Source organism: Mustela nivalis (genome assembly GCF_964662115.1).
Source record: "Mustela nivalis genome assembly, chromosome: 10".
Taxonomy (NCBI): Eukaryota; Metazoa; Chordata; class Mammalia; order Carnivora; family Mustelidae; genus Mustela; species Mustela nivalis.
This window is the reverse complement of record NC_139029.1, coordinates 23,321,525-23,344,681: the sequence shown is the minus strand read 5'-3', so window position 1 is coordinate 23,344,681 and position 23,157 is coordinate 23,321,525. Positions and strand designations below refer to the sequence as shown.

The window sequence follows — 23,157 nt, the reverse complement described above, 5'->3', positions numbered from 1 at the left end:
CCCACTCCCGCATCACACGCGGGAGCCCTGGTCCCTCACAGGCACATGGTTCTGCGCAGGCCCATACCTAGTCCACAACCACCCATCACCACACATAATAACCACTCTCTAGCCCCCAGATTATACAAGCACACAACCACACACAGACAGTACCCCACCCCCGTTGTCCCAGTGTTACACACAGGCATGCAGTCCCACATTCTCCCCCTACACACACACACACACACACACACACACACCATGTAGTGTTCACACAGCGTCCAGTGGGCACACTGATCGCAACACACAACCCACATCAGCTCAACTCAGGGGCACCACTGCCTCCCACCACCCCTCTCCCTCCCTACCACCTCTCCCCCACCCCCCTCGGGTACTCAAGGCCTCTCTGATTAAACACACATCCAGCCCCTCGCTCTTTACAGTGCGGAGAGAAAGCATTCTTTTGTGATTGAGTCAAAGACCTCCCCAGACGGAGGGGTTAAGTGGAAAAAAGGCTTCAGAAGGAGAATGCCCGAGGCCCAGGTCTGGGATGGGGCCGGCAGCTTCTGGCTTAGGGAGAAAGACATCAGTGTTGAAATTTGACCCTAACTCTAATGGGCTAAGGCCTTGGGGGAGGGGGCATGCCTTGGAGGGGACAAAAGCGGGGCTGGGTCGGGGTGACAGGTGGCGCAGGAGGAGAGACTCCAGGAAATCTTGCAGCATGGGGGTGGCCCTCGGTGTTAAATCTGGACTCGACCTTATAGGCTTAAACCGATAGCCCTTCCCTAACTCCGGCAACAGGCTTCCGACTGTCCCCAAACGCACGGGGTGTGGCCGTGACCCCGCCCCCCAGCCCTTAGGACAGCTGCGGGGGACAGTGCGCTCCGGCCTCTCCCCCCACAGCCCCCCCCCCACCCGCGCGGGTGGGGATCGCAGGGCGCCGACCTGTGCGCGCTGGGGTGCTGGGTGCCTCTCAGTCCCCCAGCTCCCGAGCCCTGCCCCGCCGCAGAACCACCCTTCCCCCCGCCCCCGCAACTGGACTCTTGGAAAGAAAGGGTGAGAGAAAGAAGGTTCGGGAAGATCTCGGGGCCGGCAGATTTGGGAGACGCAGATCGGCCACCCCCCACCCCTGCCCCCGCCCCAGGCCGCACGGCCTGCTAGCTCCTCCTGCGGGCGGGGAGCTGGGGCCAAGTGGGCGCGCCCGGCCCGGGGCGGGCGGGATCCGGTGTCGGCGGCAGCTGCCAGTGCGGCGGGCGCGGGCGCGGAGCAAGCGGCCCGCGGGGCGGGCTATTAATAACGCGGCCGCCCAGCCCGGGGTCGCGCAGCCATGGCAAGCCCGGAGCCCCGGCACGGCGGGGACGGCGCAGCCCAGGCCGCGAGGTAGGACAGTGCAGGGCCCGCGTCGCCGTCCCGTGGGGAGGGGGCGCTGGATGAGCCCCCCACCCTCACCCCCCAGCGAGAGCCTTCTGTCCTGGCTGGGGGTGGTGGGCCAGCCGGGGTGTGGCCCTGGCATCGGGCGTAGCCACCGGCCGAGGGGAGACCGGGGAGGCCCGAGGTCCCGGCACCCCTGTTTGTCCGTGGCTTTTTATAGTGCCCACTCCTCCTCCCGGGGCTGGGTGAGAAGAATCCCTTTCGGACTGGTGGTCATCAACCATCAAATGCCACTGGGCCAGACTGGCCGAGGACGCTCGCTCCCGCCTTTCCTTGAGACCTCACCCCAAATGCAACTGGAGATGGAGGCCTCCGTTTGCTGAATTCGCTGTGTGGAAGGGACTTGGTGCAAGGCTGGGAGGCTGCCAGCTGGGAGTTAGGAGTCTGTTCTGGTGCCTCCCTCTCTCCTGTTTGAGGCCTGGGATGGGGGTGAGGTGGGGGTGGGGAGGGTCGCCCCTCCCGGAGCAGTAGGGGGGTCCTGGCAGGGGCCTGGGGGCCCTGGAGGGGAGGCCCTCCCCCAGTCATCCACACTGTCCTCTAACCATTGCTAAGGGGGAAAGGGCCTGTGGCTCAGGAATTTGGGGCCAATATGGAGGATTTCTGCCCCAGGTCCGACTATAGCCCTGAGAAGGTGGAGGTCCAAATAAATACGCACGCAGTCCCCTCCTTCAGTGTCCCACACAGCACTCAGCGGAGTGTGGTTTTACCCATACAATCACCTGTATTGCCGTGTACACATTCAGGTGCACGCACAGGCAGACACACGCCAACTCCTGCCCGCACTGTGCCACAGACACTCCTGGCCATGGCACTGATGCAGAGCTGGGAGCCTTTGGAGTTCTCTAGGACCCGCAGCGGCTGGCAGGGGCAGGCTGCTTGGTGTCCAAGGAAGCCTGAGGTCAAGGGTCCCAGCTGAGTGGGCTCCTCAGGCCTTGAGCCTCTGCCCATACTCTCCTTTTCCCCAGCTCCTTAGAGAGTGGCAGCTAGCTGAGTGAGAGCAGCGTCTAGCAGCGGCCAGACGCTGGGGTGGGGGAGGTGAGGGAGGCAACCATAGTTCATGGGGTAACAGTGCTGCCTGGGAGTCAGGGGGATGGGGTTCCACGTCTGGCCAGGCCACTTGACCTTGGGCAAGTTTCCTCTTTGGATCTCAGTGGGCTTCTGCCTGCCTTCCCTCTACAGAGCCTCACCTTGGGGTCCACAGGGAATGAGAACTGTACTTGTCCTTAGGAAATGGACTCTCAGGGGACACGCCACACTCACTGCTGTAACCTAGAGCATTAGGTGCAAAGATGAGCTGCACACAGAGGGCCTTGAGAACGGGATAATGGCTTGTCTGCGAAATACTTCGCAGGAGAGATGCGGTTTGAGCAGGGCTCCAAGGACGAGTAGACACATACGAGCAGGTAAATAAGTCTATTTTGATCGGTAAACTCCATTAGACCTACTACATGTAGCTGTTGCACCTGTTTTGTTTTAAATATTTTATTTATTTATTTGACAGATAGAGACACAGCGAGAGAGGGAACACAAGCAGGACAAGTGGGAGAAGGAGAAGTAGGCTTCCTGCTGAGCAGGGAGCCAGATGCGTGGCTCAGTCCCAGGGCCCTGGGATCATGACCTGAGCCAAAGCAGATGCTTAAGGACTGAGCCACCCAGGCGCCCCTGTTGCACCTGTTTTAGAACTTGTGCCTGTTCTGGGAACAGAGGGGTCAGCGGGAGCTCCGGCCAGCCTTGGAGCCGGATGCCATCTTTTCCAGGCTCTGCCACTCACTTACAAGTGGTGGAACTTTGAGTGAGTTCTTTGCTTGGGGCTTCGGTTTCCTCATGTACAAAATGGGGTAAAAGATGAGCATCACATACATGACTATTTGTGTGAATGACTTGGAATCCTGCCTTGAGCGCCGTTCCAGCATTCCAGGGGAGATCACTCAGCAAGAGCGTGCGGGGGCCGTCTGCTAGGAAAGTGGGGGCTCTTCTGAGGATCGAAGAGGGGCTGGCTGGCTGAGCAGGTGCAGCATTCCGGGCACCTAGGAGCGCTACCTTTCTAGGTAGCACAGGACTGTTTGCTAATCAGATGATGTACAACGCGCTGTATTTTCTCAGCAGGATCAGTTAGACACAGTGGGCTAGGAGTAGGAGGTGTGAAAGTGTTAGTGCATATTCTGGATTGTCAAGCACGGGGTGGGTGGTGGGGAGTAGAGTGAGCTGAGGCTGCGAAGGTATGTTGGGGCCACATCGTTAAGGGCTTTGAATCGATGCTGGGCCGTGGGCTGTGTGTGCGTGAAGTGGGGCGGCAAGGCTATGTTCGAGCAAGCTGTGGCACTGTAGAGAATGGATTGGCGTGAGAAGGAAGAAAGCCCGTTGGAAGGTGGGCATGGGAGTGCCGGTGTGCGAGGGGATGACTTGGAGTAGGGCCCTGGCAAGGGGATGAGGAGGGGACGGAGACTGGAGACTTTCTGAGATCAGTTAGTTCTCAGCGAGTTGGCTCTGTGAGGGAGGGAAGGAGCTGCTTAAGGATTCTTTGCCTCACCCACCTGCTGTATGAGGCTGCGCTTCTCTGCGCCGGAGAATATGGGGGTAGCGAGCCCGGGGAGCTGGATAGCTTGAGATACCAGGTGACACCAGGTGAAGAGATCTAAACAACACCCTGAGGAATGGGGACAAACCAGGTGACGCTTGGGGCTGCTCCAAGCTTTAGGTTTCAGTGCAGGTGCTGGGTTCTGGGAGGCCAGTGACGTCGGGGGCCTGGTGAAGCCACACTGGTGGTTTCCCAAGGACCACCGTTGAGACACAGAATGCGAAGACAGGGATTCCTGGGGTGCTAGAGAGGAGGACAGAATACACAACGATTTAGAAGAAATCTGGGGATGCCTGGGTGGTGTAGTCAGTTAAGCATCTGACTCTTGATTTCAGCTCAGGTCATGATCTCATGGTTGTGAGATCGAGCCCCGCGTTGGTCTCTGTGCTCAGCGTGGATTCTGCTTGAGACTCTCTCTCTCCCTCTGCCTCTGTTCCTCTCCCTACTTGCCCATGCTCTCTCTTTCTCTCTCTCAAAATAAATAGATCAAATCTTAGAATAAAAATAATCTGTAGTGGGAACTTGGAGCTAAGATATAGAGCTTAAAACCTGGACATAAGTAGGCTTGTCTTTTATTTTAAGATTTTATTTTTAAGTAATCTTTAAAGATTTTAGTATTTATTTGTCAGAAAGAGAGAGCACGCACAAGTAGGGGGAGCAGTAGGCAGAGGGAGAAGCAGGCTCCCTGTTGAGCAAGGAGCCCAATTTGGGACTCGATCCCAGGATCTCAGGATTGTGACCTGAGCCAAAGACAGATGCTTAACTGACTGAGACACTTAGACACCCTACAAGTAGGCTTTTTCAAGACAGAGAAATTATTATTATTATTTTAAAAAATATTTTATTTATTTTTTTGACAGACAGATCACAAGTAGGCAGAGAGAGAGAGACAAGGGAGGAAGCAGGCTCCCTGCTGAACAGAGAGCCCGATGCAGAGCTCGATCCCAGGACCCTGGGATCATGACTTGAGCCGAAGGCAGGGGCTTTAACCCACTGAACCACCCAGGCACCCCAAGACAGAGAAATTATTTGATACAGGGGCTTTTCATTTATACATTATAGCTAAGGTAGCTTTCTTGAAAACGATACTCAAATTTAGTCTGTCTTCTAACTGGTGCCCATGGGGTATCTGAGTTCCCTTAAGCAAACTACTTAATCTCTTTTAACTTCATTTTCCCGATCTGTAAAATGGGGAAAATAAATACAATTACCTCATACAAATGTTATGAGGATTAACTGAGTTGAGAAACATAAACCATTCAGAACACAGCCTGGAACATGTAAGACCTTTATAAGTGTCATTTATTGTTGTTATTTCCACGGTATTTTATATTTTCAAAAAATTGCTTAGAGATCCAAGGTAGGTAAAATGCAGTTGAAACAGGAAGGACCAGAGCCATCTGAAGGTCAAAGAAACAGGAGGCTATTCCTTAAGAAGCACTGGTTAAGCTAGCAGGGAGCCGACAGCTGGGTTAAGGAGCTTCTCAGCCAGAATCACAGAATCTGAATTCAGAGTCTTTGATGGGAATGCCTGGGTGGCTCAGTTGTTGGGCGTCTACCTTCGACCCTAGGTCATGGTCATGATCCCAGGGTCCTGGGATCGAGCCCACATGGGGCTCCCTGCTTGGCAGGGAGACTGCTTCTCCCTCTCCCACTCTCCCTGCTTGTGTTTCCTCTCTCGCTGTGTCTGTCAAAAAAAATAAATAAAATCTTAAAAAAAAAAAAAAAAAAAGAGTCTTTTGACAGACCAGAGGGGCCAATCCTAACAAGATGAGATCTTGTTTCATTTTGTTCTGTTTTGTTTTGGAGTGCGGAGGGAGGGGGGTGGGGGGGAGGGGAGGTTTGAAGAGGCAGAGGGAGAGAGAGAGACAATCTCAAGCAGGCTCCATGCCCAGAGAAGAGCCCGACGTGGGTGGGGCTCAATCCCACAACCCTGAGATCATGACCTGAGCCAAAATCAAGACTCAGATGCCTAGGGGTGCCTGGATGGCTCAGTGGGTTAAGCCTCTGCCTTCAGCTCAGGGCATGATCTCGGGGTCCTTGGATCGAGCCCCACATCGGGCTCTCTGCTCAGCAGGGGGCCTGCCCCCCCTTTCTCTCTGCCTGCCTCTCTGCCTGCTTGTGATCTTTGTCAAATAAATAAATAAAATCTTAAAAAAAAAAAAAAAGACTTAGATGCCTAACCGACTGAGCCACCTCGATGCCCCAAGAAGATGAATGAAGTTTTACAGGAACAAGAGAGTGATTTAAAAGCACTTGGTGTGGAAGTCTTGTGTGTGCGTGCGTGTGTGTGTGTGTGTGTGTGTGTGTGTGAGAAAACTTCTTAAGGCTTTTAGTCAAACTCAGTATTTGCCAATGATATGATAGAGCTGTTCTATACTGGCCTTTAGCAATAGGTGTATAGTGTCCAGAGATTCACTGCTCAGAGCACACCCGGGTGCTGTTTCCAATACCCATCCCCAAGGAACAGCGACAATTTGGAGCCTAGTCAAAAGGAAGTGACCCAAATGAGGAGGGCACTGGACATTTTGGCATGCATGGAATAATCAAAAGATGTTCGTTTTCTTTAGGTGTCTAAAGAACTTACATGGGAAAGGAGGTAGGTTTGTCTGATCCTAGAAAGAGGAATCAAGCCTAGGTAAAAATTGCAGACAAGGATTGCCTGGGTGGCGCTGTAGGTTAAATATCTGACTCTTGGTTTCTGCTTAGGGTGTGACCTCAGGGTTGTGAGATGGAGCCCAGGTTGGGCTCTGGGCTCTGCATGGAGTCTGCTTGAGTTTCTCTCTCCTCCTTTTGTTCCTCCCACCATCCTCACTATCTCTCTAAAACAAATAAATCTTTTTTTTTTTTTTTTTTTTTTTTCCTAAAGACCATTTATTTGACAGAGAGCACAAGGAGGGAGCAGCAGGCAGAGGGAGCAGGGAGCCTGACGGGGGGCTTAATCCCAGGACCCTGGAATCATGACCTGAGCTGAAGGCAGATGCTTAACCGACTAAAGCAGCCAGGTGCCCCTAAAATAAATTAAAAAAAAAATCGCAGAGAAGATTTTACTTCAGCGCTAGAATTTTCTTATGACAGTGGAACAAATAGTGGTGGCTCAGGTGTGAGTTTCTTGGCCTTGAAGGTCTAAACACTGACATCACGGGGGTGTTGCTGGGGGACCTGAGCTATGCGTGGAGGGGGACAGACTGATGGGAGGGAGCAGACAAGTGCTCTCTGAGATGTGGGAACCGGATATGGATATAACCCTAATGGTTGCTGTTGCCAACCATCTTGGGATGGTGGCTGTCCTCTCACTTTAAGTCATTTCTCTTGCAGGGAGACAAGAGCAGAAGCCACTTCTCCTCTTGAAGAGGAGAGCTTGGAATCCCCCCATGAGCCCAGGACTCTGGACCCAGAAGTGACTCTGTCTTTGAAGGGGACCTTGAACTTAGAGGACATTCTCTACCTGGGGGACACAGGTGACCTTGATGAGCTAGACGAGATACTGTGTGTGGAAGAGACGGAGCAGCCTGAGGAGACCCTGTACATCGAGGAGACCAGGCAGCCAGGTGAGGCCCTGCACGTGGACGAGCCTGTGAAGACAGAGGAGATCCCCTGTGTGGAAGAGCCGGCGCAGCCGGAAAAGAGCGCAAGCCCAGAGCAGACCGGTGATGGGGGAGAGACGGTCACGTGCGAGGAGAAACCCAGCCCTGAGGAGGGCCTCAGCACCGGGCTGAGTGCCAGCACCGAGAGCCTGAGCATAGAGGACCTGGAACTGCTGGAGCAGCGTTTCCAGCAGTGCGTGCAAGCCGTGGCCCAGCTGGAGGAGGAGCGGGACCAGCTCATCCACGAGCTGGTGTTGCTCCGGGAACCGGCCCTGCAGGAGGTGCAGCGGGTCCATGAGGACATCCAGGTGGCCTACAAGCGGCACGCCCAAGCCGAGCTGGAGAGGGACGGGCTGAGGGAGGAGATCCGGCTGGTCAAGCAGAGGCTCTTCAAGGTGACCAAGGAGTGTGTGGCCTACCAGTACCAGCTGGAGTGCCGCCGGCAGGACGTGGCCCAGTTCAACGAGCTGCGGGAGGCGCTGACCGCCCGGGCGGCCCAGCTCTCCGAGGAACTGGCTGGGCTCCGCGAGGCCTACCAGAAGCAGAAGGAGCAGTTACGGCAACAGCTCGAAGCACCACCAAGCCAGAGCGACGGGCACTTTCTGCAGGAGAGCCGGCGGCTCTCTGCCCAGTTTGAGAACCTCATGGCTGAGAGCCGCCAGGGCCTGGAGGAGGAGTACGAGCCTCAGCTGCTGCGCCTCCTGGAGAGGAAGGAGGCGGCAGCCAAAGCCCTCCAGAAGACCCAGGCAGAGATCCAGGAGATGAAGGAGGCCCTGAGACCCCTGCAGGCAGAGGCCCGGCAGCTGCAGCTGCAGAACAGGAACCTGGAGGACCAGATCACGCTCGTGAGGCAGAAGCGGGACGAGGAGGTGCAGCAGTACCGGGTAGGCACCCCCCCCCGCCCCCGGGCGCCCCAGAAGTGCAGCCCGTTAGTTAGCCCGGGGCAGGAACCATTGACCCAATCAGTGGCCTTGTAGGCACTCCAAAGGCTCCTCTCCAGCAAGGGATGTACGCCCCCCACCCCCCCTCCCCGCCCCGGCAGCCACTCCTTTCCCTGCTCCATCCACTCCTCACTGCGCTCAGGCAGGCCCGGGCTAGGCACCGGAAGCTGTCTGCGCCCCTAGTGCGCGCAGCACCCCAACACTCAGTCCTCTCGTTAATTTTCCGAGTCAAGTATTGGTGCTTTCAAAGATGAGACAGGCTCAGTGCGCTGGTCTGTCTGTCTGACCCTGATGTCTGTCTGACCCTGTCTGTCTGACCCAGTGCACGTTCCACCTTACAGAATCACGCTTGGGTAGAGAGAGCGGGAGGGGTGGAGGCTAGTCGGGATGTTCCTTCTCTCCTTCCCTCTGTACTCCCCCTCGGGTCCTACCTGTCCCACCTCTGCCTGAAGCTTCCCAGTTGTAAAACTGGGATGAGGGACACTTGGCGGGCTCTGTTTGGTAGGGCACACAACTCTCCATCTCAAGGTTGTGAGTTCGAGCCCTACACTGGGTATAGAGATTTCTTTTTCCTTTTTCTTTCTTTCTTTTTTTTTTTTTTTTAAAGATTTTATTTATTTATTTGCAGACAGACATCACAAGTAGGCAGAGAGAGAGGAGGAAGCAGGCTCCCCACAGAGCAGAGAGCCCAATGTGGGATCCCAGGATCCCAGGACCCTGGGGATCATGACTGGTGCCAAAGGCAGAGGCTTTAACCCACTGAGCCACCCAGGCGCCTCAGTATAGAGATTTATTAAAAACACACACAACTGGGATGAAATCTATAAAGCTCTATTCCTCATTTTTTTTTTTTGTGCGTTGTCACCATTTCACTTGCATTTGAGTTACTTCTGATTAAGTCTGAATCAGTTCTTTTTGTTTGTTTGTTTTTAAGATTTTACTTATTTGCTTGTCAGACTGAGAGAGAGCACACACAAGCAGGGGTTGTTGCAGGCAGAGGGAGAAGTAGGCTCCCTACTGACCGGATATGGGACTCCATCCCGGCACTTTGGGATCATGACCTGAGTTGAAGGCAGACACCTAACCTACTGAGCCACCCAGGCGCCCCCAATCTCTTTATAGACAGAGAGGGATATAAACACTAAGTTGAAAACACAATTTTGTTTGTCTCTCCCACAGACTGTGAGCTTTCATAAGGGAGTATGGTTTACTTATTTCTGCCACTCCAGCTCAGAGGACACATCAGTTTAATGCTGACGTAAGCATCACTGACCACTGGGAAAGCCCCTCAGAGCAGTATTTTCCTCTTTTGAAACACACATTCCTTCGGATAAACTTAAAAAGCTTATGCCCTTCCGGAGATTCTCATACATCCTACAAGGAACAAATCCTCTGTTGAAAATGGCTGCATTCACTTCATTCAAGATTTTGTCAAGCTTTCTGTAGCTTGTATTACGACAGCAAAGGGGTTTTTGGTCCTAATAGTGAATATATTGTGTACTCCCTCAGTAACCCCCCCCCCACTGCTTTTTTAATTGGTTCACAATCTAGTGAATGAGTTTTATTTATTTTTAAATAAATACTATCCTTTTTTTTTTTAAGGTTTTATTTACTTATTTGAAAGACAAAGATCACAAGCAGGCAGAGAGGCAGGCAGAGAGAGAGGAGGAAGCAGGCTCCCTGCCGAGTGGAGGGACCCTGGGATCATGACCCGAGCCAATAGTAGAGGCTTTAACCCACTGAGCCACCTAGGCGCCCCAATAAATACTATCCTTAACAGTTTGTACTCACACAGACATTAATATTTGTAACCCGGGGGAGAAAGTAGCATGTGGGATTTAAGAGAGGTGAAGATAAGAGTGCTATAGAATAATGAAATTATTTTAGTCATCGGTTAAGTCACGGAACACTTCATAGAATAACAGGTGTTATTTGAGTTGGGTATTGAAGTTTAGGCAAGATCTAGACCAGTGCTGTCCAAAAGAAGTACGCAAGCCACATACAGAATTTTAAACTTTCTAGTAGCCACATTGAAACAGTAAGAAATAGGTGAAAGTAATTTTGATATATTTAACACAAGATATGCAAAATATGTAGAGACTTGGCTCCATGTGAGAGTTGAAAAACTGAAAGCTGGGGTGCCAGAGTGGCTCAGGTCATGATCCTGGGGTCCTGGGATTGAGCTCCATGTCAGGCTCCTTGCTCAGCGGGGAGTCTGCTTCTCCCTCTGCCCCTCCCCCCACTCGTGTACGTATATATGTGTGTGTGTGTGTCTCCCCCTCTCTCTAATAAATAAATAAAATCTTTTTTTTTTTTTTAAGATTTTATTTATTTACTTGAGAGAGAGACAGTGAGAGAGAGCATGAACGAGGAGAAGGTCAGAGAGAGAAGCAGACTCCCCATGGAGCTGGGAGTCCGATGCGGGACTCGATCCTGGGACTCTAGGATCATGACCTGAGCCGAAGGCAGTCGTCCAACCAACTGAGCCACCCAGGCGTCCCATAAATAAATAAAATCTTAAAAAAAAAAAAAAACACCCCAAAAACCTGAAAGGTGATTTGAACTGGAAAGGCAGGTTGGGTAGTCTGAAATCCAGACTAGGGAATGTGCAGATGGCTGTATCAGTAAAGGTATTTGATTTAAGGGAGTGACAAGACTGCCTCTCTGCTTTTAGAAAAAGTACTGGTAGCAGTGTGCAAAAATGGGCCAGAGACCTAGAAGCTAGGGGACTAATGAGGAAGCTATGATAGGTAAGAGGAAAAAATGGTAGTGGGAATACGAGGAAGGGGAGGGATTCAAGAACAAATGCAGGCCACCGACTGAAGAGGGTTGAGGTGAGAAGTCACCGGGGTGTTGTGGCCACCGACTGAATGTGGCCACCGACTGAAGAGGGTTGAGGTGAGAAGTCACCAGGGTGTTGAGACCTCAAGCAAGGCCAGCTGGGACAGTGGTGCCATCAACAGGGAATCCTCTGGGGGTGCTTTTTTGTTTTTTAAAGATTTGAGAGAGAGTGTATGAGCAGGGGGAGGAGCAGAGAGAGAGGGACAAACAGACTCTGTGCTGAGTGCAGAGCCAGACTCGGGGTTCGATCTCGCGACTCTGAGCCAAAACCAAGAATCAGGCAACCGACCCAACCGACTGAGCCACCCAGGTGCCCCCTCTGGGGAAGTTTTCTGACACAAAATGAGGGTTGTATGGTTTCCTACCCTCCCCCACCTTCCTGCCATGATTTTCATCTCTGAACTGGCTTTGTTTCAGATTTGATGGTCAGTGCAGCTTCCCAAAGATCATTTTATGAAAAACAATCTTGATGAAATGTCTCCTACTGCTGTATCATAAAGTGGGAATCAAGGTCTAAGTGAGCAAATTCTTCTTTCTGAAATGGCTTCCCGGACTGCCAAAGGTCACTTACAGCACTGGACTACTTTTCAAGGGTACCCTTCACTCTTGTGGTTGTAAACTTTGCCTCTTTCATCGCCATTATCTGTTCATTCAACAAATACTTTGTTAGTGCCTACTTACCATGTGGCAGGCAGTGAGCTAGGTACTGGCAGAAGAGAGGAGATGAGAAATGGGGGCGGGGATATATAGTTTATAGTCAGTATTTATAGTCCATGAAGGATACTGGATAAAATGAATACATTTTATAAAATCTAAGACACTTGATTTTCTTAAGATTTTACTTATTTGAGAGAGAGAGAGAGAGAGCGCACGCAGGAGGAAGAGCGTTGGGGGGGGGGCGGCAAAGGGAAGAGAAGCAGGCTCTCCACTGAGTAGGGAGCCCCATGTGGGTGGGACCTGACCCCAGGACCCTGAGATCACGACCTGAGCTGAAGGCAGATGCTTAACTGACCAACTAGGCCACCCAGGCCCCTAAGACAATTGATTTTAAGATGCACCCTGACCTGAGATGTTAAAATGTGAAAGCCTTAGAATCAATGAAATTAATATTCTTCAATCTAATAAACACTGTGATAGTTGTAGGAATAAGGCATTATACCAGTGAAGTAGATATAATTACCCCTGCCTGGGGAAGCACAGGGGAAATTTCATTTTTAACAATAGCTGGCATGTATTTTTATTTCTTTACATGTATTAATTCATTTACTCCTCACCTGTCTGTTAGGTATGAATTAATCATTGGTCACCAGAAAAATGAGAAGAGATGAGACAGAGAAATTAAGTCATTTGTTCAGGGTTGTATGGCTAGGAAGTGATGGAAGGAGGACTCTGACCTTGTGCAATCTAGCTGAAGTTCACATTCAACTTCACAAGGTGTTTGAGCTGAGCCTTGAATACATTCATTGGGTAGACAAGGGAAAGGCATTCCAGGCAGAGGAACAACTTACACAAAAGCGTGGAAAGACAAAAAGACATTGTTAAGGGAAGTGAGCTCAGTGTAGTTGAATCATATGTAAGCAGTAGACAGATGTGGCTGGAGAGGTGGACTGGGACCAGACTGTAAAGGGTTTTTTATGTATTCAGTCAGTGGTTTTCAAAGATTTTATTTATTTATTTGACAGAGAGAGATCACAAGTAGGCAGAGAGAGGAGGAAGCAGGCTCCCTGCTGAGCAGAGAGCCCGGATGCGGGACTTGATCCCAGGACCCTGAGATCATGACCTGAGCCGAAGGCAGCGGCTTAACCCACTGAGCCACCCAGGCACCCTCAGTGAGTGGTTTTCAAAAAAAAGGTTTTCTCCAAAGCCACAGACCCTTTTCCCCAAACAGAATCTTACACGGAAAGGTAAAAACGAGGAGCCACTTTCTGTGGCAAGGGAACTTCAATATGGCCTCCTCCTGGGGTTTCATGGAGAAGTTTGAGGACCACTAAAGAGCCATTAGATAGGATGGCAGCAAAGTGAGCTGTAGAGAATGAGCTCTAAGCCAGGGGCAAATCCTGGCTCTACCACTTCTTTTTTAAGTTTTGTTTCACTAATCTCTATACCCAACATAGGGCTTGAACTCATGACCCTGAGATCAAGAGCCACTTGAGCAACTCTTCCCGTTGAGCCAGCCAGTCACCCCTGGCTCCAGCACTTCTAACTGGGAAACTCTGGACAAATTAACCTGTGACTGCAGTCCCTCACATGTGCACCGGGATTAGGAGTAATACACGGCACAGGGCTGGTGCAGCGGATGAACTAGGTAATGTTTGTGAAGCCCTTGCAATGGTGCCTGGCACATATGTACATGCTCTTAAAAACAGAGTGAGTGGGATGAACTGAAAGAGCCTGGAAAGACCACTCATGAGGGAGAGATAATGTAAGATACATGAAGTAAAATATTTGGGTAGGATTTGGTGACTGGTGTAGTAGGCGGAACGAGGAACTTGCTGAGAATGTTGTCGAGGTTTTTAGCTGAATTTGGGAGGTCACTTATGCTGAACTATGGAATGTCTACTGTCTACATATTTCACATCAAGCATTGTGGGTAGGGTGCTAAGACAGAAACCTACAATCTGACTGGGAGTTAGACACGAATAAAAAAGATAGTGACAACACAGCAGATGCTGTCTAGGTGACAGGCCCTATTTCTAGTACTCGAGAGCCACATGAGGCCGTAGTGGCTTCCATACCACATAGTGCAGGCTACAGCAAAGTTTGTATGGAAGAGTAACATTTGTTCCAGTTAGAGGTAAGGGTCAAACCAGAGGGGGTCTGAATGGCAGACTAAAGAGGTGGAAAGCCTTTGAAAGACTGAAATGATAAAGCAGTTTTTGGAAAGTGAATCTAGTTGGCTCTATACAGCATTGAGACTGGATGTCTTTAATGCCAGTCACTATGGCACTATTTACTTCCTTCTGTGACATTGTTCCTGTCAATTTATCACTCATGGTACAGATTGCCTTCCCAAGCATGTACTTTAACACCTCGCCAAAATACAGGTTTGCTGGTGATCTCTGGGAGGCTTGGGAAATTGGGGCAGAGAGGTATGCAGATGCTTCCCTTCAGAAGACAGCTTAGATGGTACGGTTGCATCTCTGTGTGGTGCCAGAGTATGGCTAAGGCACTAAAAAAAGGCCTTTTGGTAAGGTTGGTGGAAGTCGGGATTCAGCGAGTATCAAACGCCACAGATTGCTGTGCTACAAGCCCACCAAGGATGGCTCAGAGAACCAATTATTTGGATCCTTCTAGTAACAGCATGTACCCAAACTGGATTCCTATCTTCTTCTTCTTCTTCTTTTTTTTTTTTTTTTTTGGATTCCTATCTTCTTATTCTTCAAAATCTGAGGTGAAGTCATTACCCCTTTAAAATAGACATTCTGACTTCAACCTTCCCTTCCCGTCTCCCTCAGTCTGTGGAACAAGGATCCACGCCAGCTAGCAACTATGCCAGAGACGGACTTGCTGACATCTTCCTTACCTCACTCCTCAGGCATTAATTCGAGGCAGAAACAGTTTACAGAACATATCCTGTCTGGGTTTGGCAGAATGGGAAACAGTTATCTTAAGGCTCCTGAGGGCCTCCAGGGCATTGCTTCATCTTCCAACTTAGCACTTTGGAATGAATTCAGTCTTTTAGTATAATGAGTACAGGATATAGGAAATTAACAATTATGACAGCCAACATCCTAATAAAGCCCCTATTTGCATAGGATGTTACAGTTAAATACCAGGTAGCACGATCTTGGAGTTCAAGGAGGTTCAAATATGAAACTTGTATTTACTGTTTTCCTATGAACAACTGGACTTCTAGTAGCTGAACTCTTCTGGAATTAGTTAATAATTGCTTACAAAGAATTGATTTCTTTTTGTCTTTTTAAAGTAAGCTCCACGCCCAACATGGGGCTCGAACTTAGAACCCTGAGATCAAGAGTCACATGTTCCACAGACTGAGCCAGCCGGGGGCCCAAAGACTTGGTTTAAGTTAAATTAAGTCGCAGATGATATAAAAACGGATTATCCTAACAGAAACAAACCGGCACAGAGCCAGAGGTCCATAAAACTCTCAGCACACCGATGAGAGGACCAAAATCCTCCCCCACACGTAACACTGCAAAACAAACAAAAATCCTCTGAGCACCCACCCACCCAGTGCAGGATTCTATTAAACAGTCATCTGCAGGTACAGACGAGACTCCTGTCAGGTCCCCATCGGCAAAAGCAGGATCGCTCTGTCCAAACGCCTCTTTGAACTTGTTTCTCAACCTCAGCACTGGTGTGAAGGTTAAACCATGTGTAAGAAAGTGCTTTATCAACTGTAACGGACAGTGTCCGTTGTGGTACTGTTCTGCTCCTTAGAGACGTTCTTGTCCTTCCCGCTGCAGGAACAGCTGGAGGAAATGGAAGAGCGACAGAGGCAGTTGAGGAGCGGCCTGCAACTCCAGCAGCAGAAGAACAAAGAGCTGGAGCAGCTGCGGATCAGCCTCGCCGGAGAGCTCTCTACCTATAAGTCAGTTCTCACCGGCGCCCCGCTTTTAACCGACGCTGGCAGAGGGGATGGTGGGGAGGGCAGGTGTTGCTCAGGGGAAATTTCACTGAGCAGGGAAAAGCAGAACAACAGCTTGGGACAATATTCGAATTGTGCTCACCCATGACAGATGGAAAACGGATCTCTTTTTTTAAAGGGCTATGCTACCCAAGAGCCTGGGACAGGCTAACGCTCCCACTTCTCAGGCAGGTGGAACGGAGACTCAGTCCCAAGGTGATCCTTGAGGGTACAAGAGTGGTGTTTGCCCTGTTGCTGCTTCTAACAATACTAATGCCTTAAGAAAACTTAGAGTGTGTCCAATGACAAGTCAGGTAGGAATAATGCGTACCTCCACATGGCCTGGTTTAAGCGTTCAGGGGTCACTTGGAACGTTTCGGTTTCTAGCAGGACTCAAAATATGCTCTAATTATTGCCAGGAATTCGGTAACAGGATGACACATCCGGGCTCTATGCATTCTTACTTTCCTTGGCCTATCCTACCCCATCTGCTATTCATAAATAGCTTCCTTAGAATAGCAGAGAGTTATGCTACCTAATTCAGACTATGACAAAGGAGGCCAAAAGGCTAAATTAATCTGTAAGTCATAAAAAAGGCTCAAGTGGGTGTTGTTTATAGACTGTGGGACAGGATTACTGCTTAATATAGGAAATAAGCAATATACCTATCCATTAATTTCTTTATATACTAATGTTCTTATATTCTGTATAAAGTCCTATATTCTCTCGAATAAAGAAACTAAGGAAAAAAGGTCTGGGTCAAGTTGTATACTAGACAGATGCCCATAAATCTTATTCTTAATTTCCCAGTTAATCTTGTGTCTTGGATACAAACTCACAAATAACAATTATTAACCAATACTTTTCCTAACTTACTAGCATTTTTTCTTTTACCGTGTTTTATCCGGGCATGACTGATTATGCTTATTGTTTGGGAGATTAGAGAACCTTGTAATTGAGGAAAATGATATGTCAAACACCTTTGTGCAGATCAGATTAAAAGTACAATAGGCAAAGGGCAACAACTCCTCTTAACGAAACGAAACTACAGAATCCCAGTTACTCTAATACTCTTGTAAGGTTAACCCGGGCAGAGAAAATCTCTAGCTAGCCCCTCTCATCACCACCACACAGGTTACCATTCATTCTGTTCTGCAAATAAGAGGCACCCAAATAGGCATTTGGCAAGGAGAAATGCATCCCTAATCCTATGTAAATTACACTCTAGCAATCTCTCCCCAATTTAGCACTAACTAAACTTCAGAAGTTCATTGGCATGAACTTTACACTGTATTATTTCAAGTTGACCCAAGTATGAACTTATTTTTTTGTCTTTTCTCAATTTTACAGGGGCTGTTTAGAAACGTATGGCCGAATCTGTAACCCAGAAACAGCAAAAAACTTTTTAGCAAAGGATAACTAAGTACCCTTTGGACATACTTTTTTCCAGAGAAGGGAGTGCCAAGGACTTGGCAAGCAGTTCACCCTGGGAATGTCACAAATACTGGCTGACCTGTTTAAAAAGAGTTGAAGGCTGGCTGGAGGCAGAATGCCATCAGTCAGGACTTAGGTGGAGTCTAGTTCATAGGCTGCTGGTACCAATCTCTGTGCATGCAGGAATGGAAAAATGAGCCTTCTGTCCTCTGGCAGCAACTCTCACGTGCACAGAGTAAAGGATGGACGTATGGACAGACACACTTTAGTGTTGTGAAGAATGTATCTTGCCTTGTGTTGACCCAAACCAAAAATCTTTTTTTGGAGGTAGGGTCAAAAAGGCAGCCGACTTTCACGATATGGGTTTACAATTTGAATTCCTTTGTGCCATGAGTGTTAGACTTTAAAATGAATTCTTTTACAAAGTTTAAGTCTGCGTGGACTCATACAGTTTACTCCTGTGTCAAGATAATTTTCACTACACTCTAAAAGAACTACTGACTTGGAAAAAAGAAACCAATCTAGATTTGAACTGAAAGGTTTAAGGGTACTGATATTTTCCCAAAGACTGTGCTCATGAAAATGATTTTCAGTCAGTGATGTATTCCTTTAAACTGAGTGACTGGCAAAGAGCCAGGCATTTTATCTGGTTATGGCACTTGGTGATAAAGGCTTTCAAGAGTCTATTATTTGTAACTTCTAAATACAGGCCCCACTGAAAAACATACTGGGGAGATTCAACCTCTCTATGGGAAAAGGTTCAATCAAACATCTTTTCCAAATTTAAAGTCTGCCTTAAATGCTCTCTGCCACATTGCCTTTGACAGTCTTAGAAGTCCATGTAGTTCTCTAGGGACAGACTTCAAAAAGATGTTTTGTTATCAAAGACTAGTCCGTGTACCTCTGGCTCAGTGTTTTATGTCTTGCACTTTCCCTGGGAAGGAGTGAAGCTCTTCTATCGCTCTGGGTTTATTATATTTAATTCCACTTTTGATAGTCAAAGACCATATACAGTAAAACAGTCCTCTGAAAAACTGTTAGAGAAGCCAGACTGGTGTTTAATGAATGTTATATACCGAAAACAAAACAAACAAACAAACAAAAAAAAACAAAAAACACCCATCGGCATGGGGTTACGTAGAAAAGCAATTTATTCCATTATAAGCACTTACACAGTTAGTCATGGAGAGTAACAGGCCTGCTGGTGAAACAGGTCACCCAAAATAGAGATGGTACCAAACTAGTGGTCAAGGACTAACTCCTAAAAAAAAAAAAAAAATAAAAAAAAATAAAAGCAACACTTATCCAGGATTAATTTAATTTTAAAAACAAATACAAGCTATCAATTCACTCTTCTCAACTCAACTGGACAGTCTACCTGTGGTATGACTGTCAGGTAAAAACATACATCTTTACAACTTGGTGGTCCCAAGTTTTTTAAAAAAACCATTTCACAGAAAGGAAAGAAATATGAAAACAGCTCAAGAAATACACTAACAAGCAAAAATATATGGGGAAAGAGGAACACATAGTTTTGACTTAACTGAAGAAACTGAGAGGAGACTGGTCTACATAGGGAAATGTGCATCCTGGAAAGTCAGGTGTGAAAACTTTAGAATAGGAATTTATATGACTTGAATCTCCCCCATTTCCTGAATAAAAACAACATCTTGTGGTATTTATACTTCATGGCTCAGACACCTACCTCACTTGGCTCTATCCTTCCTCACTTTAGCCTTTGCTTAAAAGGAGTCTGTAAAACTTGGGGATATAGCCTAAGAAGAAAAATAACCACACCCAATATTCCCCTTTCTGTGGCTACGTTAGACCTTTTGTTACTAGAAAATTCCTGAAGAAAATTTAAATATAAGTCTGTGGCTTTACTGAATCAAGTCCCCCAGTTAATATTTAGAAAACACCCTCTGTTTGGGCTAGTAACATCGTTGATGGTACCTATCATAGAGGGATAGCCAAACAAAGTCTGTGTCTCAAAACCAGTGTTAAATCAATCTCAGGGTTGAGAGGGGGGAAAAAAGGGGAGTCTAAAATCACAAGAAGTGCAGACATATCTAGGACCCTTGTCCTTCTGGATCCACGCTTCCTTCAGGATCTTCATCATTGTAAATGTTCTCTGCCTGCCCAAAAACAAGAAAAGGATATTTAGTAAACATGAAGGATACTTCTTGAAGTTAATGTTTCAAAAGCAGAGGTGGCCAGGGAGAGAGACTGTGAGCCACAGTCTCTGTAGCAACTATTCAACTCTGCAGCTGCTGCATGAAAGCAGCCAGGGACCATCTGAAAATGAATGGGTATGGGTGGCTGTGTTCCAATAAAAACAGGCAGCTGGCCCACAGGCCAACTAGATTAGGACATTCCCACAAAACTGAAGTATGGTAACTGTTTGTCCTGATACTCAACCTTCAGGAGTCCTTCTACTGGATATTACTGACAAGAGTCAGAACGTAAAAACAACACAAATGTCCATCAAATGACCAATGAGTAAATAAAAATGTTACCTGGCAATGAAAAAAAAGCTAGTCACAGATTGCATTATTTAATTTATACTAAGTGCCCGCAACAGACAAATCCATAAAGTAGTCTGGGGGTTGCCTAATGCTGGGAGGACTGGAGGAAAATGGGGAGTGATGCTTAATGGGTAGGGGGTTTTTCTGAGGGATGAATTACTGTGATGATGGTTGTATAATTCTGTGATTATGGTTAAAAAAAAATTAGAAAGTCTTCATTAAGAGCGCCCCCTCAAACCATGGATTTTAAAATCAATTTATAAATATTTTTAAAAGAAAACTGCTCTAGCATAAATTCTACTTCTGTTACTCGATGAAAATCTTGCATCCAAAGGCATAATCTGAGATAGAGAAAACACTTTCATTTGCGGAGAGTTTACTGTTCTACTTAGTATCTACTACCCACAAATCACTAGGCTACGTGCTGCAAAGGATGGGATAGTCTTATCTTTAAAGAGCCTGTGATCTGACTGGAAAAGTATACATTTGTGTGATGTTTTCTGATGACAAATGTGTAGTGTCTTTTTCACCCAATTGGCTGTCCAACAATTCAATTCAATCCAATCCTGACACTAACTGCACGTGAAAGTAGTGTTAGACCCCATAGGTTAAGGGGATAGTCCCACAAGACTATGATCCTCGCTTTAGAAGCCAGCATCAAGCCCGGAGTGCTCAGACTACCCATGCACTTCTGCCCAACTTGGTTATCAACTCAGGTGTTCCCATATGCCAACCCACCCCCATTCCTCACCCCCTTAGGGTTGATGATTCGCTGCAATGACTCATGGAATCCTGAACATGCTTTACTTACTATTACCAGTTTACTACATGCCTTACAACTCAGAAGAGCCAACTGGCAGTGAAGCACAGGGCGAGGTGAGAAGGGAATACAAAGCTTCTAGGTCTTCTCCGGGTAGCTAGCCATCAATATACCCAACAGTCCAGAAGCTCATCGAATCCAGAGGTTACACAGAGCCTTTTCAAGAGTTTTACACAACTCAATCCCCTCTGCCTGTGGGTAGGAGGGACTGTAAAGTTTTCCAATCACCTGTTTGGTCTTTCAGGAGACCAGCCCTATCCCGAGGCTTTTCAGGGGCCCTAAGTTACCTCCTTAGCCTAAACTCAGGTGTGGCCAAAAGGGGCTCCTTATAAACAGCAACAGAGACTTCTATCACTCAAGACAACCCCAAGGGTTTTAGGAACTTGGACAAAGACCAAATAGTTACTTGTTTTATAATTCTTTTTTTTCTTTTACCACCATTCTAAAAAAACTTGAGTCAAGAACACCCTGGCCTGAAGGTGATGTAGTTCGATCTCCTACATTCCCATGGCAACTACTAAAATATCTTTAAATGACAGGCTACTCAAGGCAGCACAATTCACCTTCCTGTCAGAACTCTTAACTTTTTATATTAATTATACGTGGGTATATTACAAGGAAAAAGATGAGGTAGATTTTCTGTTTACACATGTAATATACATTTACTATTACAAATTTTAATATTGAAAGGTATAAAGAAGATATCCAAAAACTCCCTAAATATACCAACCACATTATGGCAAACAAGCTGTTGCTTTTTTTAAACGCCCTTAAAAAAAAAAAAATTATTTATTTGAAAGAATCAGAGAGACCACGAGGTGGGGAAAGGTCAGAGGGAGAAGCTGACTCTCTGCCAAGCAGGGAGCCCGATGCGGGACTTGATCCTAGGACTCCAGAATCATGACCTGAGCTGAAGGCAGTCACTCAACCCAGTGAGCCACCTAGGGCTCTGCAAACAAGCTTCTAAACAATTACATATAATTAAATTCAAGACTAGCTACAATAATTTTATTTTTTTTTTAAATTTTTAAAAAAAGATTTTATTTATTTATTTGACAGAGAGATCACAGGTAGGCAGAGAAGCAGGCATAGAGAGAGGGGGAAGCAGGCTCCCCGCTGAGCAGAGAGCCCGATGCAGGGCTCAATCCCAGAACCCTGGATCATGACCCGGAGCCGAAGGCAGAGGCTTTAACCCACTGAGCCACCCAGGCGCCCCAATAATTTTATTTTTGTTTAAAAAGATTTTATTTATTTATTTGAGAGGATGGGGTGGGGAGGAGAACACATGTGTGTGTGAGCAAGCGAGGATGAACAGGGTTAAAGGGGGCAGAGGGAGAAGCAGACTCTCTACAGAGCAGGGAGGCGAATATGGGGCTTGATCCCAGGACCTTGGGATCATGACCTGAGCTGAAGGCAGCTGCTTAACCAACTGAGCCATCCAGGCACTCCTAGCTACAATAATTTTAATATGAGGAACTATAACATGCCATTGTTCTATAATCTGCTTTTTTCCTACTTCAGGTCATGACTATCTTATAAAGAAGTCTGGATATACCATATAATTTGTAAATCTCATAGGCCACAAAAACTCATTTCTTTTTCATTTTATTTCTTTAACTTTGATTAATAGTGCTATTCTTTAAGAAAGTTGTTTCAAAGATTTAAAAAAATTTGACAGAGAGAGCATGCACGCACATACAAGCAGAGGGAACAGCAGAGGGAAAAGCAGCAGTAGGCTTCCTGCTGAGTCGAAGGCAGCAGCTCAATCAACAGCCACCCATGCATCCTAAAGAAATTCTGATTATTAAAATACTTTTCCTCATATTAAGCCAAAAACTTTCTTCTGGAGATTATTCCTGCCTCTAGATCTATGCTAAAACAACAAAAACTTTTTTTCAAATCTTTTCATTACTCAGGCTACCATCATTCAAGTTATGCAATAAAGTAAAAAAATTGTGGTACAAAAATACACATCAAATTGCCATCTTAGCCATTTTTAAGTGTACAGGGCATTAAGTCCATTCACCCTGTGTGCAACTATCAACCACCATCCAACTCCAGAAGGCAAGTGCTTCTTATATTGCTCTATGTTATACATTACAGTTATCTTTATTAAATTCCAAGCACTTTGGAAATTCAAAAAAGGGTAACACTTCCCATCTAGGGTATAAAGAACAGGGAAGTTTTTGGAATCTAGTAATATTTCACAGAGAAATGGCAGTATCTGATGCTGTACCATTGTGGTAGAAACTGTGCGAGGCATGTTCAAAGCCACAAGTCACTTCAAAGGAATGACCATTCCCAAAGATTCAACTGCTAGTAGTGGGGAAAGGAGGAGGCCAGCAAGGAGGCTACTGCAATAGTTTAGCAAGTAGTAATGAGAACCTGACGAAAGAGCCAGGTTGTGAAGTACAAACCGGAAAGCTGGGCACT

The 23,157-nt window shown here is 47.4% G+C and overlaps 2 protein-coding genes and 2 long non-coding RNA genes across 7 annotated transcripts in view; 2 read left to right on the top strand and 2 right to left on the bottom strand.

Moving 5' to 3' along the window:
* The first annotated feature begins 1,041 nt into the window (after positions 1-1,041).
* On the top strand, positions 1,042-19,912 carry SYNC (syncoilin, intermediate filament protein). Of its 3 annotated transcripts, XM_082685719.1 has the most exons (5): positions 1,042-1,359; positions 7,307-8,459; positions 15,785-15,909; positions 16,085-16,161; positions 17,296-18,673. In XM_082685719.1, the coding sequence occupies exons 1-5, from the start codon at positions 1,307-1,309 to the stop codon at positions 17,304-17,306; spliced, it is 1,419 nt and encodes a 472-aa protein (XP_082541845.1). In that variant the 5' UTR covers positions 1,042-1,306; the 3' UTR covers positions 17,307-18,673. The 3 variants fall into 3 exon arrangements, with proteins under 3 accessions (XP_082541845.1, XP_082541846.1, XP_082541844.1); XM_082685720.1 differs by lacking the exon at positions 16,085-16,161 and having other exon boundaries at positions 17,296-19,912; XM_082685718.1 differs by lacking the exon at positions 17,296-18,673 and having other exon boundaries at positions 15,785-16,990.
* LOC309841994 lies at positions 2,877-4,231 on the bottom strand. Its single transcript, XR_014299437.1, has 2 exons — positions 3,945-4,231; positions 2,877-3,536 (listed from the first exon to the last, which is right to left on the bottom strand). It is a non-coding gene; the product is annotated as an uncharacterized lncRNA (long non-coding RNA).
* Positions 11,045-13,350, top strand: LOC309841995. Its single transcript, XR_014299438.1, has 2 exons — positions 11,045-11,350; positions 11,415-13,350. It is a non-coding gene; the product is annotated as an uncharacterized lncRNA (long non-coding RNA).
* RBBP4 (RB binding protein 4, chromatin remodeling factor) overlaps positions 18,508-23,157 on the bottom strand; it is a 23,629-nt gene continuing 18,979 nt past the window's right edge. For both annotated transcript variants that reach the window (XM_082685746.1, XM_082685747.1), the window contains exon 12: positions 18,508-19,514. In XM_082685746.1, coding sequence (XP_082541872.1) covers positions 19,449-19,514 — 66 coding nt within the window. In that variant the 3' untranslated portion in view covers positions 18,508-19,448. The remainder of the gene's footprint in view (positions 19,515-23,157) is intronic.

Bases quoted from the DNA above. Each gene is read 5' to 3' on its own strand.
- SYNC (XM_082685718.1), top strand. From the start codon at position 1,307: ATGGCAAGCCCGGAGCCCCGGCACGGCGGGGACGGCGCAGCCCAGGCC. The intron at 1,360-7,306 runs GTAGGACAGTGC...TTTCTCTTGCAG, and splicing joins GGCGCAGCCCAGGCCGCGAG to GGAGACAAGAGCAGAAGCCA. The intron at 8,460-15,784 runs GTAGGCACCCCC...TTCCCGCTGCAG, and splicing joins AGGAGGTGCAGCAGTACCGG to GAACAGCTGGAGGAAATGGA.